The sequence below is a fragment of the Lagenorhynchus albirostris genome, chromosome 18, assembly GCF_949774975.1.
Source record: "Lagenorhynchus albirostris chromosome 18, mLagAlb1.1, whole genome shotgun sequence".
NCBI classification, from domain to species: Eukaryota; Metazoa; Chordata; class Mammalia; order Artiodactyla; family Delphinidae; genus Lagenorhynchus; species Lagenorhynchus albirostris.
Genome location: NC_083112.1, coordinates 16,736,383 through 16,758,666, shown reverse-complemented (window position 1 = coordinate 16,758,666; position 22,284 = coordinate 16,736,383). Strand labels below are relative to the sequence as shown.

Sequence of the window (22,284 nt, the reverse complement as noted above, 5' to 3'; positions counted from 1 at the left end):
TTCCAAAACAACAAATGCACGTTTTGAGCCTCAAACTGTGCCCCTCTTTTTAGAAACGAGGACTAACCCCAATTTGAGGACCGCTTTACATGCATTTTGTTATGAATCACAAAGCACACCAGATTCTGACATTAATTCCAAGGCAGAATGCAAATGATATAAAGAAACGTTGACAAGGAACGGTGGCATTAGGATTCCGATGTGATAGCTGTTGTCCTTAACGTGGATTTGCTCCAGGCTTTTCCTCCCGCTAGGTGTGCGCGAGTACGCCAGCCCTCAGAGGTGGCAGGCGTCATCCCTCCGGGAGCCCCTCTCCGCAGAGACCCGGCCTCGGCCCGCTCTCCGCAGGGTGGGGAGTCCCTGGGCGGAGGGCCGCTAGGCGCGGTGACCGGGCGCCCCGAGACAGAGGCTACCCCGCCCGCCGCCGCCGCAGCCAACCTGGGTCGCCGCCCCCCGCGCCGCGTCACTGGGCGCCGCGGGTGAGCACCTACCATTGGCCGAGCCGCGGAGGGGAGAGGCCGTGACCCTTCCCCGCCGGCGGGCGACGCGCCAGTGGGCCGGTGGCCTGGGCCTGGCGCTCAGTTTAAAAGCTTAACCGGGACCGCTGGCGGGCTCCGGAAACGAAACGAAATTCGCCCCGCTGGCCGCCCTCCGGGCCCCGCCAGTCCCTCCGCGCGCCGCACTCCCCGGAATCGACCCTTCTCCCGCCATTTGCCACCGGGCTCTCGCTGAGCCCGCCCTCCCAGGGCTCAGAGGCCTGCGGCCGCCGGAACCGAACGGGCGGCATGGCGGCAGGCGTGGACTGCGGAGAAGGGGCTAGCGCCCGGCAGCACGTGTTCCTAGTCCCAGGTAAACACGCCTGTCCCGGGACGGCGGCGCGCCCGGCCGAGGCCGGGCCTCCGGGCCTCCGGCCCCGGGCGGCCCGGCGCTAGAGTGCGCCAAACAGCGGCTGGGGCGGCTCCCGGGCGGGTTCTCGGCGGCGGCGGGGCGCGCCGCCTCTGGCCCGCGGCCCCCGAGCGCGCACCCCAGAGTGTTCACGGGTCAGCGCAGAGCCGAGGCGTAGCCGGAACAGGCCCTGCGCGCCCCTCGGCCGCGCGGGCGGGACCCGAGTGCCTCGCGGAACACGTGGTTCCTCATCTTGGTTACGAGTGCCAGCAGCTGCGCTTTTCAAAACCTCAGCGGGAAGCGCAGAAACCGACCAAGCGGATTTTCCCCGTTCTGGTTCTTTGTGGATCCATCGGGTGGGCTGGAGGGAGCGGCCCAGGTGGGGGGAGAGCAGTGCGGGTTCAGGGCCTCGAGGCCTGGAGGTGTCTGCTCTTGGGGTGTAATTAGGAATCCCCCACTCGACAGCTGGCTTGGCGGCTGAGTCCTACTGGATCGGAACCTAGGATCCAGTAGGTCCACATTGGCCTGGAGGCTGCGCTGTCTTAACAGGATCCCAGCCCTGGGACAGGCCTTGGTTTGTGAGGCAGGAGGGGAGCTGGATGGTGGCAGGGGTTAGGACAGGGGTGGTTCAGAAAGGTTCAGGCAAGTAGCTAATGACAGGTATGCTGGAGCCAGTATTTTCAGCCTCCCCCGGGATGATGACCACATCCAGGGTCTGCTGGGGCTTGGGATGATGGACATCAGTTGCCACCTGTGATGGCATGAGATGGCAGAGTAAATGGAGTTTGGAACCAGGGAGTGCAAGACAGAAAGATTTGGCCTTTTCATAGGATGAAACATTGATTTGACGGCATAACATTGGCTATAAGGAAAACCCATTGTTTTCTTTATGTAACTTTGATATTTAGCTTAGCAAATACAGTGTTTTTGCAGTAAATGATACTCTGATAACTATATAGTCGCCCAGTAATCTAGATTTTTATGATGGATATTGAAAATAGTTACATGACCACCTGTCAAGACTATGTTGTGCATGTTTAACTTTTTCTCCCTTTATAAAGAAGTGTACCATACATAACGTGTACCAGTTTAAGTGTGCAACTCAATGAACTTTTCATATGTATACACCCCTGTAACCATTCCCCAGGTCAAGACCTAGAACTTTTCCAGTGAGCTCCTCTTGCCTGTTGGTAGATAGCCTCAGTAACCTCTGTGCTGACCTCTGTCACCAGAAATTTGTTCTGCCTGTTTGGATAAGTGTGTGTTAACTTTGTACCTGGCATCGTTTACTCAGCTGAGGTCCACCCATATTCTGTGGAGCAGTAGTCTGGTTTGTTGGTTGGTTTGTGTTTTCTTTGCTGGGTGCGTTTTATTGTATGCATATTCATAATATTTATCTCCACTACTGTGGGTGGATGTTCGGATTATTTCCCGTTTGTAACTATTACGAGTTACACTTCTAAGAACACTCTTTTATGAGGCTTTTGGTAGATGGAATTGCTCATTTCTCTGCAGTATAGACCCAGGAGTGGAATTGCCGGTCCTGGATATTGTATGTTCAGCTTTGGTAGACTCTGCTCAACCGTTTTCCAAAGTGCTTGTACTGATATATACTCCCAGCTGTTTGTGAGAGTTCCCGTTGCTCCATATCCTCACTAGAGATGTTTGTAGTTTGTATAGGAAAAGTTAGTGCAAAATTCAGGGTTTTCACAGAATCTAGTAAAGGGCTACCTGATACATGCTTTACAGTAGAAAACATCTCTTCTCACTGTTGTCACATCAATTCAATGAGGTTTTAACGGTAGTGCATTATTTTTATTCAGATACACACAATGGCTGAGAATAATTTGAATTTCTTATCTTGTTCTATTTAATCAGTATTGAAATTTTCATTCTTAAAGTATGTCTGTATCCTCACCGTGTTAAACACAAAAACCTTTAAGATCATTTAATATTGATCGCATGCATCTCTGATAACTGTTGGTTTAATATGTCTACTGTCAGGCGGCGAGAAGAATTTCAGTCTAGTTCCTGTTCACAGCTGAGTTGAATTGTGACCTTCCAACTCATTGGAGGAGGCTGAGCCAGCTGTTAAGGAACTGTTAAAGAAGAACAGTGTGGTCAGGCAGGCTGGTTCTGTAGGACTTAGAACTTGAGCTTCTAGTGCCTGTAATTCTTCTAGCTGGACTTTACTGCCATCTGCAGGCCCTGGGTGTAGAAACGCTGGTGGTCTGATAGTTAACTGCTGTGCAACTATGCTTCTCAATCTTGAGGGCATCAGTCATCTGGGGAGCTGGGCCCCATCCCCAGAGTCTCTGATTCAGTAGGTCTGGGGTGGGGGCCCTGAGAATGTGCATTTCTAACAAGTCCCCGCCCCCCCCAGCCCAGTGCTGCTGGTGCTGCTGGTCAGAGGACACCACTAGGAACCACTGAAGTAGGACCAGCTCTAGGGAACTGGATTGGGAGATAGGAACAGCCAGCCTCAGATTTAGCTGTCTTTCTGGCGGGTCAGAATTTCCATGGTCAGGGGAGTGCATGTAAGTACAGGGTATGAGGCCCATCCTCACAGATGTATTTGTTGTTTTTTCCAGCCTATGGGAAGTCATCCCCAGTAAGTTATGCATTTAAGAGATGGAGACTATACCCTACCATAGGGCTGTATTATATAGTAACAGAGGTCTCTCTGCCACTCGTTTTCAGTTTGTCTGGAAAAGTCAAATATCTCAGAAAAACAAAAGCTGAAACTTGGAAGGGATACTTGGAGGTGGTCGGACGTAGCCTTGATTTTCATAGGCCAGTGGAGATAGAGCTACCTTCCGTTTCAGCAGGGTAAGCATTCCTTGCACTTTGGGATGATCTCAACCGTTTCTCCCACACTCCCTGGAATACTAGCCTATTCGCAGCTTTGGTTACTGTAAGAGACCGTGAACATCTCAACTTTTTGGAATAAGGTAGAAGTTTCCATCTCTCTTTGCTGCCCTAAAAGTAAATGTTTAAGTTATATTTTTAATATTTTTCTCTAGTCCAAGTTTTGTACGCTTGTCAGTCCTAATAAGTTGGAGTGGATGCCAGCGTGAGAGGCCAGCGGGAACAGATTCACTGAATGTAGGAGAGAAGACTGTGTTATATGCTTCTGTGGCTGAACTCTGTTACTTAGCCATCTCCAAGGAAATGTTAAAGCATTGGGAAACCCTAATGTTACTTGAGGAAAAAGGGAAAGACAGAAATGATCTCAGGATCCACTTAGGCTGAAATCATCCCCCAGTCAGCCCCCTGATTAAAGAGCCTCCAGGTCAAACTGGAATTCAGATCACATCTTCAACTGTAGACAAGTTTCACAATAAACTTATTCCCCTTCATTTTATGAAAATACACATTTAAAAGTATTTTAGGAAGAGTATTTCTCTTTGTTATTTTTTCCCCCCAAGATAGCATAAGTAATGCCAGTTTCTGGGGGGTAGAGGAAGGGGTACCCTTTGGGAGATAATCCCAGGCCTGCCTGCCTACCTTAGACATTCCAAATACAGTAATGACCCTTTTATGTGAGGTGCCATGATAATCACCATAAAATGTCATATTTGTCTCTCCAAAAGGAACACAAAAATAGATTTGTATAACTGCAAGCTTTAGAACTATATTCTAATTAAAGGATTAAAAAAGAAATCAAATTTAAAAGGAAAAACTAATTTCCTATTTAATAATGGAGAAAATTTATGTTATTTCTGATTAGAGACTTGTAGCTTTTTAATAAGCCCAAGAAACACCTCTTGTTTGAAAAGTAGTTTAAAGTATGTGGCAAAGGAAGAATTACTATAGACCCAAATGACTTTTCAATGACCCTAAAAAAAAACTAAAACTTTTTTCCTCTTTTACCTGAGGGCATGTGGTTAGTCTCAGAAGAAGAAGCAAGTATTTTGTTCTTTGTCAACAGTGTTTGCTTGTATGTATGTTTGTGTTTAGAAATATATCTCGTGGGCTGAAAGCTTCCCTACTTTCAGAAGAGCTTTTTCACCAGGGAGGAACCTGCATTAACTTGGCCAGAGATAGGGAACCTGGAGGATTCAAGTGCTGACTTTAGACAACTTCTGAATCATTCAGCTCAGCTTCTTGGAAGATTTGTCATTTACTGAATAGTCTCCTGCAGGCTGTCAGCCGTTAGGGAGTCTCTGAGTTTTCCAGCACAGAGTGTATTTAACATTTTCCACACAAATCCTGAATCTGGCTTTGTCTTTATGAAACATTTTTGGAGGGAACCCGACTGACCTTTCTCAGATGGCCACTCACTGGATCTGCTCCCCTTGCTATCCGAGCACATTCTGAAGTGGATGGACTTAATCAGTTGCCAATTGGTATAACTGGGCTGTTTCCAGAGCCTGATCTTGTCATGCTAGTAATTGTTCCAAAAGGCCCCTGGACGTTTATAAGTCAGAACTCATGACTCCCACATATTTATCCTCCAGGGCAGAAAAAAATTCATAAAAGGAAAGTAAGAAATGTTCATGATTTTTTTTCCACTTCAATTGCGGAATAGGGACTGAATGGGTTTTCCCCGTATCCTCTGAGCTTTAACCATGCTGTTAAGAAACAAACAAACAACAGTGTTCTTGAAAGCCTGGCTGTAGTAAAACACACCTAAAACTAGATTTATGCTATTTATGAGCTCTGTGTCCTTGGACAGATTGCATGCTCATTGTGAAGCCTCGATTTCCTCATCTCTGCAGTGGGGAGAACAGTACCGGTCTCACGGGGTTGTTGTCTGTTGCTTTGAATTACACATACGCTCTCTCTTGCACCCCAAGCTTTTAGCCTCCCTGGCCTGGGACAGAGCAGGCATTCAGTAAACATTTGCTAAAAGAATAAATGGCTCACATTCTGTTTCTCCCTGCAGCCTTTGTCTTTGCTCACGCTGTCCTTTTTCTTCCCTTTCCATTTCCATCAACTTTAGTTTCCATGAAGCTAAGACATTTGTATGTATCACAAAGTGAATTCCAGTGTTCTTTTTTCTATTTCTGCCTTTATTTTACTATCTATTCTTACTACGTATTTATTGGAACACCCACTAAAATACTTAGCGATATTGAGGTTGCATAACTTCTCTTTCTTTGAGTGCGCATGACTTTGTGTCTGCCTGGACCCCTACCCACTCTTTCCCACGTTCTCTGCTTGGCAACTGCGTACTTATCTTTTAAACCCAGTGCAAGTGTCACCTCTTCCAGGAAGCCTTCCTTCTGGGCCTCTCCCCGTTAGTGTGCAAGTTAGTGGTACCTCTTAGACCACCTACACATTTCATCGTCGTTATTCAGTTCACTGTCATTTTTATATGAGTATGTATGTATTGGACGCCCAGTACCTGCCAGAAGCTGGGGAGGATCCAGGCACGTTCTCCCCGGGTGGCCCCCGTTAGCTCCTCATTGGTGGGCTCATTGGCCTTAAGCTTCAGAACCCAACCTTGCCTGGTACCTCTGAAAGCAAGCATGCCACCTAGGCCTTCCAGCCTTCAGAGGTCCTTTATATTTGTTTTTAAAATATCTTTGAAAGTGCCTTTCTGTTCTAGGTATGACTGTTCGCTAAAGTGGAGTGAGCTCAATGGTGAAAGGGTCCGATATGCTCTGAGCCTGTTTCCTTACCTGCCTCTGGAACTGCTAGAATCCAGGCTGGCTGAGGGCTCCCCAGCCAGAGCTGATTTCCCTGCGAGGGCCTGAAGTCCTCACAACATTTGGCAAGACTCTCTTCCATCGTCAGTTGCTCTTTTAACTTCAGTTCTGACCATCTAACTCTTCACTTACACGTTTTTTTCCCAGTGGTTTTTTTTTTCATTAACTTTTTTTATTAGAGCGGTAGTACGTACCCAGTGTAGAAATTTTAGTAATGCAGAAAAATATACAGAAGAAAAGAATTTGTCCATCATCCTGCCACTGAAAAATAACAATTTTGGAAGTATTTTTTCCAGGCTTTTTGTGTTGTATGTATCATAGAATGAATTCCAGTGTTCTTAAATTTTTTCTCATTTTTCTATTTCTGCCTTTATTTCACTATTTACTCTTACTTCTTATTTGAGGGAACACTGACTAAAACACTCAGGGACACTGAGGTTACACAAGAGTACTGTCTGGTTCTGTTTACTATAGTTCTACATAGAATTAGAAAAAGATGGTTAGACTGATTTAATGGGGAGCTAGGGGGCTGAAATTTTTTTCTTTTAATTTTGATAAAGACAGAAACTTAGACAGTGACATGAATAAAGCTGACAAAGAATCTGTAGGTCATATTTTGAGCACTGAAGAAGCTTGTTATGAGTTTACTTATAACAAATATACCAAATAAGAAGTATTGCTTCCCAGAGTAGGCAGTACATACTTGAAATGGATTATCTTTTTTTTAAATATCTTTATTGGAGTATAATTGCTTTACAATGTTGTGTTAGTTTCTGCTGTATAACAAAGTGCATCAGCTATACATATACATATATCCCCATATCCCTTCCCTCTTGCGTCTCCCACCCACCCTCACTATCCTACCCCTCCAGGTGGTCACAAAGCACCGAGCTGATCTCTCTGTGCTATGCGGCTGCTTCCCACTAGCTAGCTATTTTACATTTGGTCGTGTATGTAAGTCAGTGCCACTCTCTCACTTCGTCCCAGCTTACCCTTCCCCCTCCCCGTGTCCTCAAGTCCATTCCATACGTCTGCGTCTGTATTCCTGGCCTGCCCCTACATTCATCAGAACCATATTTTTTTTAGATTCCATATATATGTGTTAGCATACGGTATTTGTTTTTCTCTTCCCTTTTTTTTTTTTTTTTTTGCGGTACGCGGGCCTCTCATTGCTGTGGCCTCTCCCGTTGCAGAGCACAGGCTCCGGACGCACAGCCTCAGCGGCCATGGCTCACGGGCCCAGCCGCTCCGTGGCACGAACCCGCATCCCCTGCATCGGCAGGCGGACTCCCAACCACTTCGCCACCAGGGAAGCCCCTGTTTTTCTCTTTCTGATTTACTTCACTCTGTATGACAGACTCTGGGTCCATCCACCTCACTACAAATAACTCAATTTCATTTCTTTTTATGGCTGAGTAATATTCCGTTGTATATATGTGCCACATCTTCTTTAACCATTCATCTGTCGATGGACATTTAGGTTGCTTCCATGTCCTGGCTATTGTAAATAGTGCTGCAGTGAACATTGCGGTACATGTCTCTTTTTCAATTATGTTTTCTCAGGGTATATGCCCAGTAGTGGGATTGCTGGGTCATATGGTAGTTCTACTTTTAGCTTTTTAAGGAACCTCCATACGGTTCTCCGTAGTGGCTGTACCAATTTACATTCCCACCAACAGTGCAAGAGCGTTCCCTTTTCTCCACACCCCCTCCAGCATTTATTGTTTGTAGATTTTTTGATGATGGCCATTCTCACTGGTGTGAGGTGATACCTCATTGTAGTTCTGTTTTGCATTTCTGTAATGATTAGTGATGTTGAGCATTCTTTCATGTGTTTGTTGGCAATCTGTGTATCTTCTTTGGAGAAATGTCTATTTAGGCCTTCCGCCCATTTTTGCACAGCGTTGTTTGTTTTTTTGATATTGAGCTGCATGATCTGCTTGTATATTTTGGAGATTAATCCTTTGTCAGTTGCTTCATTTGCAAATATTTTCTCCCATTCTGAGGGTTGTCTTTTCGTCTTGATTATGGTTTCCTTTGCTGTGCAAAAGCTTTTAAGTTTCATTAGGTCCCACTTGTTTATTTTTGTCTTTATTTCCATTTCTCTAGGAGGTGGGTCAAAAAGGATCTTGCTGTGATCTGTGTCATAGAGTGTCCTGCCTATGTTTTCCTCTAAGAGTTTTATAGTGTCTGGCCTTACATTTAGGTCTTTAATCCATTTTGAGTTTATTTTTGTGTATGGTGTTAGGGAGTGTTCTAATTTCATTCTTTTACATGTATCTGTCCAGTTTTCCCAGCACCACTTACTGAAGAGGGTATCTTTTCTCCATTTTATATTCTTGCCTTCTTTATCAAAGATAAGGTGAACATATGTGCGTGGATTTATCTCTGGGCTTTCTATTCTGTTCCACTGATCTATATTTCTGTTTTTGTTCCAGTACCATACTGTCTTGATAACTGTAGCTTTGTAGTGTAGTCTGAAGTCAGGGAGCCTGATTCCTCCAGCTCCGTTTTTCTTTTTTTTCTTTTTTTGTGGTACACGGGCCTCTCACTGTTGTGGCCTCTCCCATTGCGGAGCACAGGCTCCGGACGCGCAGGCTCAGTGGTCGTGGCTCACGGGCCTAGCCGCTCTGCAGCATGTGGGATCTTCCCAGACCGGGGCACGAACCCGCATCCCCTGCATCGGCTGGCGGACTTTCAACCACTGCGCCACCAGGGAAACCCTCCGTTTTTCTTTCTCAGGATCACTTTGGCTATTTGGGGTCTTTTGTGTTTCCATACAAATTGTGAAATTTTTGTTCTAGTTCTGTGAAAAATGCCATTGGTAGTTTGATAGGGATTGCATTGAATCTGTAGATTGCTTTGGGTAGTGTGGTCATTTTCTTCCAGTCCAAGAACATGGTATCCATCTGTTTGTATCATCTTTAATTTCTTTCATCAGTGTCTTATAGTGTTCTGCATACAGGTCTTTTGTCTCCTTAGGTAGGTTTATTCCTAGGTATTTTATTCTTTTTGTTGCAATGGTAAATGGGAGTATTTCCTTAATTTCTCTTTCAGGTTTTTCGTTGTTAGTATATAGGAATGCAAGAGAATTCTGTGCATTAATTTTGTATTCTGCTATGCTACCAAATTCATTGATTAGTTCTAGTAGTTTTCTGGTGGCATCTTTAGGATTCTCTATGTATAGTATCATGTCATCTGCAAACAGTGGCAGTTTTACTTCTTTTCTGATTTGGATTCCTTTTATTTCTTTTTCTTCTCTGATTGTTGTGACAAAAACTTTCAAAACTATGTTGAATAATAGCGGTGAGAGCGGGCAACCTTGTATTGTTCCTGATATTAGAGGAAATGGTGTCAGTTTTTCACCATTAGGAACGATGTTGGCTGCAGGCTTGTCATAGATGGGCTTTATTATGTTGAGGTGGTTTCCCTCTTTGCCCACTTTCTAGAGAGTTTTTATCATAAATGGGTCTTGAATTTTATTGAAAGTTTTTTCTGCATCTGTTGAGATTATCATATAGTTTTTATCCTTCAGTTTGTTAATATGGTGTATCACATTGATTGATTTGCGTATATTGAAGAATCCTTGCCTTCCTGGGGTAAAGCCCACTTGATCATAGTGTATGATCCTTTTAATATGCTGTTGGATTTGTTTTGTAGTATTTTATTGAGGATTTTTGCATCTATGTTCATCAGTGATATTGGCCTTGGATTATCTTGAAGAGTGGATAAAGACTGAAAATACAATCAGATGCAGGAGGGGTGAAGATAAATTCACAGAACCATAGTGAACATATAGCCTGGCCAGGATGTTTTGAAAGCCATTTGAGCTTGAATTTTTGAAGACAAGCATGGTTTTCTGCAAACGACCTTGGTGTGTTTGCCATAAATAGGATGCCAGTTTGAACGGACCATGAGTCTACCTTAGTATGGTAATTACTCTTTCTTTAGTGTGGGGCCAATGCATCCTGATTGTGTATTAGAAAGCGTGACTGATGCTTCTTCAGGACTTCCTTAGCAGGGCCACGTGTTCCTAAGAAGGGCCGGCTGTGTTGGGGGCAGGGTGGCAGGCTGGTGGAGAGCTCAGAGACCTCTGGAATAGGGCATTGCAGTACCAGGAGGTGCAGGGTTTCTGCCTCTCTCAGTGTTAACTTCCTTGTCTCAAATCAACTTCTTCCGATTCCTATAAAACAGGCTGCATACACCCTGCACCCAAGCCCCAAGCCTCCTGGTGTCTGCTGGGAGAAGCAACCCCTCTTTTCTTAGTTCTTTGTTTACAGTTTTCAAGACAGGCTTCTGACCAGCTCCTGAGATCACTTGTAACCCTAGCCTCTACCCACTATGAGCTGTAGCCAGGGAGGGGTGAGCTCCACTACCATTACAGGTGGGAGAGAGCGATGGCAGAGGGCGCTGAGGGTAGGGAGTGTTTTGTCCAGAGGAAGGAAAAGGTGCAGGATGGACAGCACAAGAGCCGACCACTGCCCTCCCTCTCCAGTGAGACCCGCTCCGGCCAGGAGCCTCAGCCACGTCACCCAGCCTGTCTCAGTCCAGCATTCTGAGTTTCCTGTTAATTGGTGGTCTTTGAATGGCATAGAGATGTGGCAGAGGTTTATTGTATGGAGAATTGGGTTTGGCTATAACTTATACTCTCCTTCCTTTGCCAAGGTTTATATAATTTTTAGGAAACCTGTCTCCTAGGCCCGTATCTTCCATCTCTTATACCATTGTAATACACTCTGATGATATTGTGTGTTATTGTATTTGACCCTCACAGTGACCATGGGAAGTAGGCAACACAAGCTTTATTATCACCATTTTACAAGACTCAGAGAAGTCAAATAATCTGCCCAACACTCAACAGGAATTAAGTGGCAAAGACTGTCAGCTCTCCTGCGTCCTCCAGGGCCCCTGCTCTGTGCGCAAGGCCACTCTGCTGGCCGATGATGGTCCTTGCCCCTGTGGGAGAGGTGGGAGGACAGGAGGGCTGGGTGTCCTCTGTTGTCAGTTTGATGACCAGGAACCAGGCACACCTCCTCTCCATGAGCCAGTGCTATTGTCATTGGACGTCCCAGTCAGGTCTGTCCTTTCTATCTCACCAGAATTTTCCTGCTTCCCGGATGTCTCAAGGCCTCGGCTCCATCTCTATATGTTGCTGTTCTTTGTGGCTTTGAGTTGGCTACAAACTTGAAGTTCGGCATCAGTTTCTTCTTCAGTGCACAAGCCATTCCTAGAAATGTGGCCATTGATAGGTCAGCCCTAAAAGAATGGAGATTTTATCTTCTATGGTCTTGGCAAAGGCCATTTTCTTCAAAACTTCAAAATGAAAAGATATTCTTAGAGGAACCCGGTACTTGGAAATTCTTTTTCTATTGCATGCCACTCTCTAGCTTTTCTTGGTTTGCCTCCTGTAGTGTTTGAGGAAGCTGAGAGCTTCAAAGCCAGGAAAATGACCCAGATCTCTTTGATGGCAGTACTAACATCTTGGGAAAGGAAGGCATATAGTTATTACTGAAATTAGCATTCCTGGAAGCGGCAAGTAACTTGGAAATTATGCTGATTTGTCTTGCATGCATCGTATTTGTGTCCTAGCAAAGCGTTCCCAAGGAGGTATCTCTGCCAATCAGGCAGAAGGGAACCAGTGGGTCTGAATATATTCTAATGGCTGAAGTCTAAAGAAAATGAACTGGGACCTGTTTAGGGCATATTGCATGAGTGTGAGAGTGATAATCTTTATCTCTCTCTCTCTTTTTTTTTTTCCTATTGGATCTTCATAAGAAACCTGAATAGCCTTGATATGGTATCTAAAAATAAAATGAGTGGTGCTTTGATGTCTGTTCTTTCTTCTCCGTTTAACAGGGGGTGTGTGTTTCTCAGAGCTTATCTGCTATGTGCCAAAAATCGGACAGGGTCACGAACAAATGCCCATTGCTTCCAAGTCATAAGAACACTTGGCAAAAAGGTGGCTCTCTCTCTCTCCTGTCTCGTGTCTTTGAACTTTAAACGATATGAAGAAACTTGTCTTAACCAAGGGAGGGATAAGAACGAGCTGCCAAGTTTAAAAACTAGTTGATAAATAACTTCATATCAAGTGTACAACACCCCATACTGTATACTCTGCAGATGAAAAATAATGTTCCATTTTGGCTTGTACAATACTTCACGAGTAACTTTTCAAACATACTGAATGTTTAAGTCTATGCATTGATAATGTGCTGTGCACTCTAATTTTTAAGCATTAAGATGTCATAGATAATTGGGGGCAGAGGATATATGCAGCTGTGCATAGGGTATTGTAATCGCTAATAACATCAGTTTCCTTTTTTTTCCATTGGTCAAACTTGACTTTATCTGTTTTTACCACCAGATGTTTCTTGTATCCCACAACAAATTTCTCTCATCCTTCTTTTATCTATTTTTTGATCCTTCCCTTTTCTCTTTCTCACTTTCCTTAGCTCCCCCTCCTTCTCTTCCTTCTGCTGCACCCCTGACACTTGGGGGATACTGATGAGATTGGAGTGGGGCAACTGATGAGAAAGAAGCCTCTGAGGAGGACAGGACAGGAGGGGGACAGATGAGTTTGAGATGTTGTGTCATAGGAGAACAGTTATACCAAGATAATTATTGTGCTTCACAGCCACAGTTTTGTTTTCCTGAGTATGTTTCCTGAGTTAAGAAGGAAGGATGGGACTTCAGATTAAGAGATTCTCTAGGGCTTCCCTGGTGGCGCAGTGGTTGAGAGTCCGCCTGCCGATGCAGGGGACACGGGTTCGTGCCCCGGTCCGGGAAGATCCCACATGCGGTGGAGCGGCTGGGCCCGTGAGCCATGGCCGCTGAGCCTGCGCGTCCGGAACCTGTGCTCCGCAACGGGAGAAAAAAAAGAGATTCTCTAAAGTGTCATAGTTTAAAATGTTTGTTGCCTGATTTAAATCTTGGCTCTGTGTATAGCTGAATAGCTCTGTGACCTTGGACAGGTTTCCTAACTTTAGGCAAATTTATCATCTACAAAACTGGGAGTTAAAATGGTACCTACCTCATAGAGATATTACAAGGATTATATATACATATAATCTGATGAATATATACATGTGTATATATATATATATACACATACCTCATATATATATATATAATGTCTGGTATACAGTAAATGCTGCATACATATTAGCTTTTATTTGTTATTTTACATTCACTGGACACAGTTGTCTCTTTGTCATGGGTATATTTTCTTTAAAGTTCAAATGTCAGGAAAGTAGCAATCAGAGTTTCCTTTCTGTTGAGGTATTTAGATCAGGATGGTAAACAGATGGAAGATTTGCCGCTAGAGTTCGTGGTGACCAGTGGGACATAAAATTGGATCTTTATAGAGAAGGCAGAGACCATAAGAAAACTGTGTGGAATTGGTTAGACATCAACTCAAGAGGCAGGGCTTGAGATAATTGGAAGTTTAAGATATTATTGAATCTGAAATGCCGAAAGAGACTGAGGACCTGCTTCTGATTTGTCTGATTTTTTTCTGTTTTTGTAAAATACTCTTTTAGCCATCATGGCTTATGTCATCTCTTATGTAAGAGAAAACAGTCAAAAAAAGAAAGTGTAAAGCTTACTCTTTAAAAAATGAAATGTGAAGTCTTATTTTATTCAGCATGGTTTTAAAAGACGGTGTTTCACATGAGTAAATTTTCCATATAAATGAAGTTTGGCTCCTTAAATATAAAAACTTGCTTTTATCATTTCTTACTGAGCTTGTTCTAAAAATCAAACAACACATTCATGTAACATTTATCGAGCATATTCCATGTGCCAAAAACTGCTGGGTACTTTACTATATGTTATCCTAATTTTTGCACATAAAATGCATTGTGTTCTGGCTTCTTAAAAAGAATACACAAGCATAATTTTATTGCGCTTTGCTTTATTGCACTTCACAGATACTGCATGTTTTTACAGATTGACAGATTGTGGCAACTCTGCGTTGGGTAAGTCTACTGGCGACATTTCTCCAACAGCATTTGTTCACTTCATGTCTCTATGTCACATTTGGTAATTCTTAGAATATTTCAAACTTTTTCATTATGACTGTATTTGTTATGTTGATCAGTGTGATCTTTGTTGTTGTTACTACTGCAAGATTACGACTCACTGAAAGATCCAATGATAGCATTTTTTAGCAAAATTTTTAAATTAAGATGTACTTTTTTTAAGCATAATGCTATTACACACTTAACAGACTACACTATAGTATAAACATAACTTTTATGTGCACACTGGGAAACCAAAAAGTTCTTGTGACTCGCTTTATTGCGATATAAGCTTTATTGTGATATTCACTTTATTGCAGTGGTCTAGAACTGAACCCACAGTATCTCCGAGGTGTTCCCATACTGGTCCTAATTTAGTCTGCTCTTGGAAAGCTAATTGTTAGGCCCTTTGGTAGTTCTGTGCTTGGAATTCTTGACTTTTATATTTTGATCTTAATATTCCCAACACATTCTTAATGTTTCCACATAGTTAAGAGCAAGGACACTGGTTCTTAATTGAGTGCTTATTGCATGTTCTAGCCACTTTCACATTTATTTAAGCCTAACAAAAACCTGTAAAATAATTACTATGCCCGTTTTGTAAATGAAATAAGTGAGGCATGAGAGGTTGAATATCTTGCCCAAGGTTACACTACTGAGTAAGAAGAGGAGCTGGGAATGGATTATGGATCTGTCTGACTTCAGATCTTGTGTCCTTTCTATGCTGACATGACAAAGAAATAGGTATCAGTTAAAAATAGGTTTATAGGGCTTCCCTGGTGGCTCAGTGGTTGAGAATCTGCCTGCCAATGCAGGGGACATGGGTTCGAGCCCTGGTCTGGGAGGATCCCACATGCCGCCGAGCGGCTGGGCCCGTGAGCCGCAATTGCTGAGCCTGCGCGTCTGGAGCCTGTGCTCCGCAACAAGAGAGCCCGCGATGGTGAGAGGCCCGTGCACCGCGATGAAGAGTGACCCCCGCTTGCCACAGCTAGAGAAAGCCCTCACACAGAAACAAAGACCCAACACAGCCATAAATAAATAAATTTTTAAAAAAATAGGTTTATAGAAGAAAACCCTTCTTTACAGTCCCAATCCTACTTTTCTGATTCTTTCCCATTATTCTAAAAGCAGATATTTTTTGCTTCCCTAATTAATTTACCTATCCTTCAGCTGTGCTGATGTTGCAGGTAAAAGAAAAACGATGGAGCTTCCAAGCTTGGTGGGTGAGGAGCTAGCCCATGGGATAACCCAGGATTTTCCAAATTTAAATGAAAAATTTTAAACTATCTTTTTTTTTTTTTTTTTTTTGCGGTACGCAGGCCTCTCACTGTTGTGGCCTCTCCCATTGCGGAGCACAGGCTCCGGACGCACAGGCTCAGCGGCCATGGCTCACGGGCCCAGCCGCTCCGCGGCATGTGGGATCTTCCCAGACCGGGGCACGAACCTGTGTCCCTTGCATCGGCAGGCGGGCTCTCAACCACTGCGCCACCAGGGAAGCCCTAAACTGTCTATCTTTGACAGAGCCTTTAGCTTATAGTCAAAAGTAATTTTGTGTGCTTAAGGGACACACACAAAACTATCAACTAAGGGATATATTAGAAGTATTATAACAATATGAGTTATTTTTTCATACTAAGTCTTCAAAATCTGATGGCGGTAGATCCACTCCTCCGTAAAAGCAGTGAAAACATTGGCAAAGATGTCCAAAATCAACTTTTTCAGAACTCTTGAAATTAGCCAAAGGCTTCCAACAGTCCGAGGAGTGTTTATTCAAGAAAAACTGCTGAATCTCACTGAGCAAGGTTTGTGGCATTGCAACTTGAACTGCTCCCATCTCCCTTTGCTCAGATCTACCGTAACCTTGAAAACCAGCAGGCTTGCAACCACTGGATGGGCAGGCCATGTTTGGGGCTCCTCAAAAAAAAGTCCCATTCCCAGAGCATTGTCCCTATTTGACCTGTCTTCCAGCTCCCTGGAAAAGCCCTGTTCACAGGGCATTGTTGTCATTTGACCTGACTGGAGCTCAGAACTCACTCGGCAGGAAAACCCTATCCCCAGGACCTTTGTCAAAAACACTCAGCGGCAATTGATACTCAGCTGCTGAGGGGGCAATGCCAGTTGCGGAAATGAGAACCTGGCCAAAAACTTAAAAGGAAGATATGGGAATAAAATCTCCGTAAAAGGCTTTGAAAAGCTCTGACATATTCCTAGGGAATTACAGCACTGTGCACACATGCAAGGCTGTGTGCATACCTAGGAAAGACCTGAGAAGCCCGATTCTCTCACCTCTGACTGACCTTGAGGCCCAAGGGAAGCAGTAAATAAAAGCTAAGGCAGAAGTTTAAATTGCCTGAGTGTTGAAGGCATGCCCCAACACACATGAAGATCCCCTCAGCAAATGTTGGGAGACTTTTTGGTTCAAAACTTTTAAGGATATCTCAGACCAGTCATTAGCTAACGCTAAGCTAACTGAGACATCAGTGTTTGCACACAACAGGGAATAGAGACTACAGGATTTGTCCAGAAAAGTCACTAAACAAACAAATTGTAACAATTGCAGCGATGACCAAAAGCAGCAACAACAATAAGTCTTAGAGAGTTAGGTAAAGGGACTCTGATTTCCAGAATTGTCACATTTATTGTTATATTATCTAAAATGTGCAGTTTTCAATAAAAAGATATGAGACACATGAAGATATAAGAAAGTATGCCTCATACACAGGGGGAAAAAAGTAATCAATAGAAACTGCTCCTGAGGGTTCCAAGATGTTGGACTTATTCTACAAAGATTTTAATCAGCTATTATAAATATACTCAAAGAACTAAAGTAAACTATGTCTGAAGAATTAAAAGAAAGTATGACAATGAAATCTCACAAAATAGAGTATATCAATAAAGAGATAGAAATTACAAAAGAATATATAAGTTCTGGAGTTGAAAATTACAATGACTGAAAAGAAAATTTCTTTAGCAGGCTCAACAGCAGATTTAAGCTAGAAGAGGAAAGAAACAGCAAACTTGAAGATGGATCAATTGATATTATCCATCCTGAGGAACAGAAAGAAAAAAGAATTGAGAAAACTGAACAGTCTCAGAGACCTGTAGTACACCATCAAGCATATCAGAATATTTATAATGGGTCCCAGAGGAGGAGAGAAAAAGAAAGGGGGACAAAGAATATTTAAACAATTAATAGTGAAACATTTCTCAAAATTTTTTTTTTTTTGCAGTACACAGGCCTCTCACTGTTGTGGCCTCTCCCATTGTGGAGTACAGGCTCCAGACGCGCAGGCTCAGTGGCCATGGCTCATGGGCCCAGCTGCTCCGTGGCATGTGGGATCTTCCCGGACCGGGGCACAAACCCGTGTCCCCTGCATCGGCAGATGGACTCAAATTTGATGACAAATAATATACAGATTTAAGAAGCTCAGTAAACTCCAAGGGGGTAAACTAAAGGGGATCCACACCTACTCACATCATAGTCAAACCATCAAAAGACAGACACGAAGAGAGAATCTTGAAAGCATCAAGAGAAAAATGACTTATCAAATACAGGGAGCCTCAATAAGATTAACAACTGACTTCTCAGTAGAAACCATAGAGGCTGGAAGTTAGTGGGATGACATATTAAAGATGCTGAAAGAAAAACTGTCAACGAAGGGTTCTCTGTCTGATAAAACTATCCTTCAGAACTGTGGGAGAAACTAAAGCATTCCTAGGTAAAGAAAAACTAAGACCTGAAAATCACAATGGGGTCCTTCAGATTAAAAGGAAAAGACACTGGATGGTAACTTGAATCTGCATGAAGACTATAGATCACTGGTAGAGATAAATACATAGATAAAAATATAAAAGACAGTACAGATGTATTTTTGTTTGTAACTTTTCTCTCTCTGATTTAAAATACAACCTCATGTGGCAATAATTATAAAACTGTTGATGGGCTTATATAAAGATGTAATTTGTACGATAATAATAGTACAAATGAGGGGGTAATACATTGCAGGGAAATTTCTTTATGATATTGAAAATTTCAAGTTAGCATTAATCTGAACTACGTTCTTGCAAGTTAAGATGCTGATTGTAATTCCCAGGACAACCACTAAGAAAATAACTCCCCCTAAAATATAGTGAAAGAAATGACAAGGGAATTAAAATTGTGTGCTAGAAAATATCTATTTAACGGGAAAGAAGTCAGTAATAGGGGAAAAGAGGAACAAAAACTTCATGACATATAGAAAACAAAGAGTTAAATGGCAGATGTAAATCTTACCTTATCAGTAATTACATGAAATGTAAATGTATTAAAAGTTGTTACTGGACAGAAAAGGGGATAATTATAATGACAATTAGGAAGCTATAATAATTATAAACATATGCACCTAATGACAGAGCCCCAAAATGCATGAAGCAAAAACTGACTGAAAAGAAGGGTAATGTGGAAAACTGAGCAATAATAGTGGGAGATTTCAATAACTCATTTCAATATGGATAAAACAACTAGGAGGAAGATCATCGAGGAAATAGAAGGCTTGACCAACTCTGTAAACCAGCAAGACCTAAGAGACATCTATAGAACATTGCACTCAACAACAACATTCTCCAGAACAGACCATAATCTAGGCCGTAAAACAAACCCCAATAAATTTCAAAGGACTGAAATCATACAACATATGCTCTCTAAAAATAGTGAAACGAAAATAAGCAATTAATAGAAGAAAATTTGGGGAATTCGGGCTTCCCTGGTGGCGCAGTGGTTGAGAGTCTGCCTGCCAATGCAGTGGACACGGGCTCGTGCCCCGGTCCGGGAGGATCCCTCATGCCGTGGAGTGGCTGGACCCATGAGCCATGGCCACTGAGCCTGCGCGTCCAGAGCCTGTGCTCCGCAGCGGGAGGGGCCACAGCAGTGGGAGGCCCGTGTACCACAAAAAAAAAAAAAAAAAATTGGGGGAATTCACAAATATGTGGAAATTTTAAGCAGCATACTCCTAAATAATCAATGGATCAAGGGAGAAATTACAAAGGAAACTAGAAAGTACTTTGAAAAGAAAGAAAATGGAGCACAGTAATGTAAGGAATGGAAGTAAAGCAGCGTTCAGAGTGAAATATATAGCTGTACATGCTTATATTAAAAAAGAAGAAAGATCTCACATCAATAACCTTATCTTTCATCTTAAGAAACTAGAAAAAGAAGAACAAACTGAACCCAAAGCAAACTAGGGGAAGAAATAAAGATCACAGAAAAACAACACAGAAAAATCAGTGAAGTCAAAGGAGGCCATTTTGAAAAGATCAACAAAATTGGCAAATCTTTAGCTAGACTGACCAAGAAAAGGAAAATTCAAATTACTAAAATCAGGAATGAGAGAGTACATCATTGCCGATCTTATAGAAATAGTCAATAAAAAAGGAACATAGGGGAATACTATGAACAACTGTATGCCAACAAAGTAGATAATTTAGATGAAATGGACAAATCCCTAGAAAGGCATAAACTACAAAAACGGACTCAAGAAGAAGTAGACAATCTGAACCGACCTATAGCAGGTAGAGAGATTAGATTAGTAAATTAAAACCATTCCATAGAAAAAAGCCCAATCCCAGATAGCTTCACTGGCAAAATCTTCTAAATAATGAACAAATTAATACCAGATCTTTACAAGTTTCTCCCCAAAAATGGAAGAAGAGAGACTACCTCCCAACTCATTCTGTGAGGCCAGTATTACCCTCATACCAAAACCGGACAAAGATGTCATAAGAAAAGAAAACTACAGAATATATCCCTTATGAACATAGATGCAAAAATCCTCAAAAAGTAACAAACCAAATCCAGGAGTATGTAAAAAGGATTATACAACATGACCAAGTGGGATTTGTTCTAGGAATACAAAGTTGGTTCAACATACCAAAATCAATCAATGTAATATATTGTACTATTTCAATAAAATAAAGGCCCCAAACCACATAATCATCTCAACAGCCACAGAAAAAGCATTTGAGAAAATACTCTTTCGTGATAACAACACTCAAAAAATTAGGAATAGGAAACTTTCTCAGTCTGTTAAAGGGCGTCTATAAAAAACCCACAGCTAACATCATGCTAATATATTTCATATTTTTTAATGTATTGAAATAAAAATATTTTAGATATATACATTGGGTTAAATATAATATATCATTGAAAATTTATTTTATGTATTTTTAATATGGCTTCTAGAAAAGTTTTAATTACAAATGTGGCTCATATTTATGGGGTGCATTTTATTTCTGTTTGACAATGCAGTTCTGGACACGGGGGCTCTAGGTTCTGGCAGATCTGAGTCTTACTCCCTGCCCTGTAGCACTGGATAGTTGAGGCGCGAGGGCAGAGGATTGAGGGACTGGGGTGGAGAAGAAGCAGACAGGGGAAGATGAAGGGGTGTATTAAATGCAGTCTTTCTGTGAGCATAGGGGCTTTGTTTTATTCACAGCTATATCCTCAGTGCCTAGAATAGTAAAATTGGTAATAGAATCAGTTTCAATAAGAGGATAGTGTTTATTACTAAATGGTTACTTATTCACATCTGATATTTGCTGTAGGTACCTAGAATCTAGAAAATGAGAATGCAGTTTAGTGAGCATAGACATGGCATTTGATAATCATCCAACCATGAGGTGAGTGTACAGATGCCTTGGAAGACTAAAGGGAACTAGACAGTGGTAGCTGCCGTTTAACAAAATGTTCGTTGCTGCCAGGTGTTTTGATAGTGCAAGGCAAATCTTTGCCCAACGATTTTTTTTTCATATTTAGGGAAAATATATCTCATGTAAAATTACCTGATTTCCAAATATTGGCACCTAATTCAAATTTTTAAAAATGTGCATAGCAAACAAAACCCTCCTGTGCACTGGATTTGGCCCAGAAGCCAACTGAATATTTAGCTGGTAAAGTGAATGCATGCTTCCTTTGACTCCTTAGGCATCAAAGCAAAGAACTCAACCAGTGTTACACACAGGAAGCCTTCCCAGACCTCCTTATCTGTGTTACATCATCTTTCATAAGGTCTAATAGTCCATGTATTTCTTCTCAGCAGTTGTTATATTTGCAGTCTACATTTGTGTGATTATTTGATTCAAGATATGTCTCTTCCATGGGACATCTGAAAACTCCCCAAGGGTAGAGGCTGGGTCAGTTTTTACTAATCAATAATTAACAAATGAATGAATGAATTGGGCAGGAGAGATGAATTTTGAAATGCATGCTGTGTTAAAGAGTATAGCATCTCACTTGGAATTCTGTGTTGAAAGGTTGAGTCCAACAGCTAGTTGTTTTGTAGGCTCTATATGAGAAAAGATGACTTTTTTCCCCTGTTACATAGACATTTCAGTGTTATCTACACTAATATATCTTAAAGCCTATTTCAGAGAACACTGGCATTTGCAGCAGAACACATTAATGTCAGTATTTATTTGTACTTAGTAATTCCAAAGTTCTCATAGTTTGACATTTTAGGCTGTAGCTAATCCTCTGGACTTACTGCTCTTCCTGGGAAAAATGGAAACACTGCTTCCCTTGAATAGTTATTAAAAATATCTTTTTTAGATTTTGGATATTTGTAAAGTTTGATTATTTTAAGCTCTGGAGGAATGGGAAAGCTGGAGGAAGAGCTGGCAAGGATCACTAGAACCAAAGTTTTCTATTAAAAAAAGAAAAACAGAAATCAATAATAATTTGCCAAGTTACAGTT

General features: G+C 42.2%; 1 protein-coding gene across 8 annotated transcripts in view; it reads left to right on the top strand.

Moving 5' to 3' along the window:
- Positions 1-491: 491 nt before the first annotated feature.
- Positions 492-22,284, top strand: part of RNASEH2B (ribonuclease H2 subunit B) — an 84,757-nt gene continuing 62,964 nt past the window's right edge. For 4 of the 8 annotated variants that reach the window (XR_009536717.1, XM_060128981.1, XM_060128980.1 and 1 more), the window contains exon 1: positions 492-849. Coding sequence is in view for 5 of the 8 variants with exons in the window: in XM_060128981.1 (XP_059984964.1) it covers positions 786-849 (64 nt within the window). In the remaining 3 variants the exon portion in view is untranslated. Of the gene's footprint in view, positions 850-14,467; positions 14,516-21,136; positions 21,212-22,284 lie in introns of all 8 variants that reach the window. The other 4 variants (XM_060128978.1, XM_060128982.1, XM_060128977.1 and 1 more) reach the window with 4 other exon arrangements.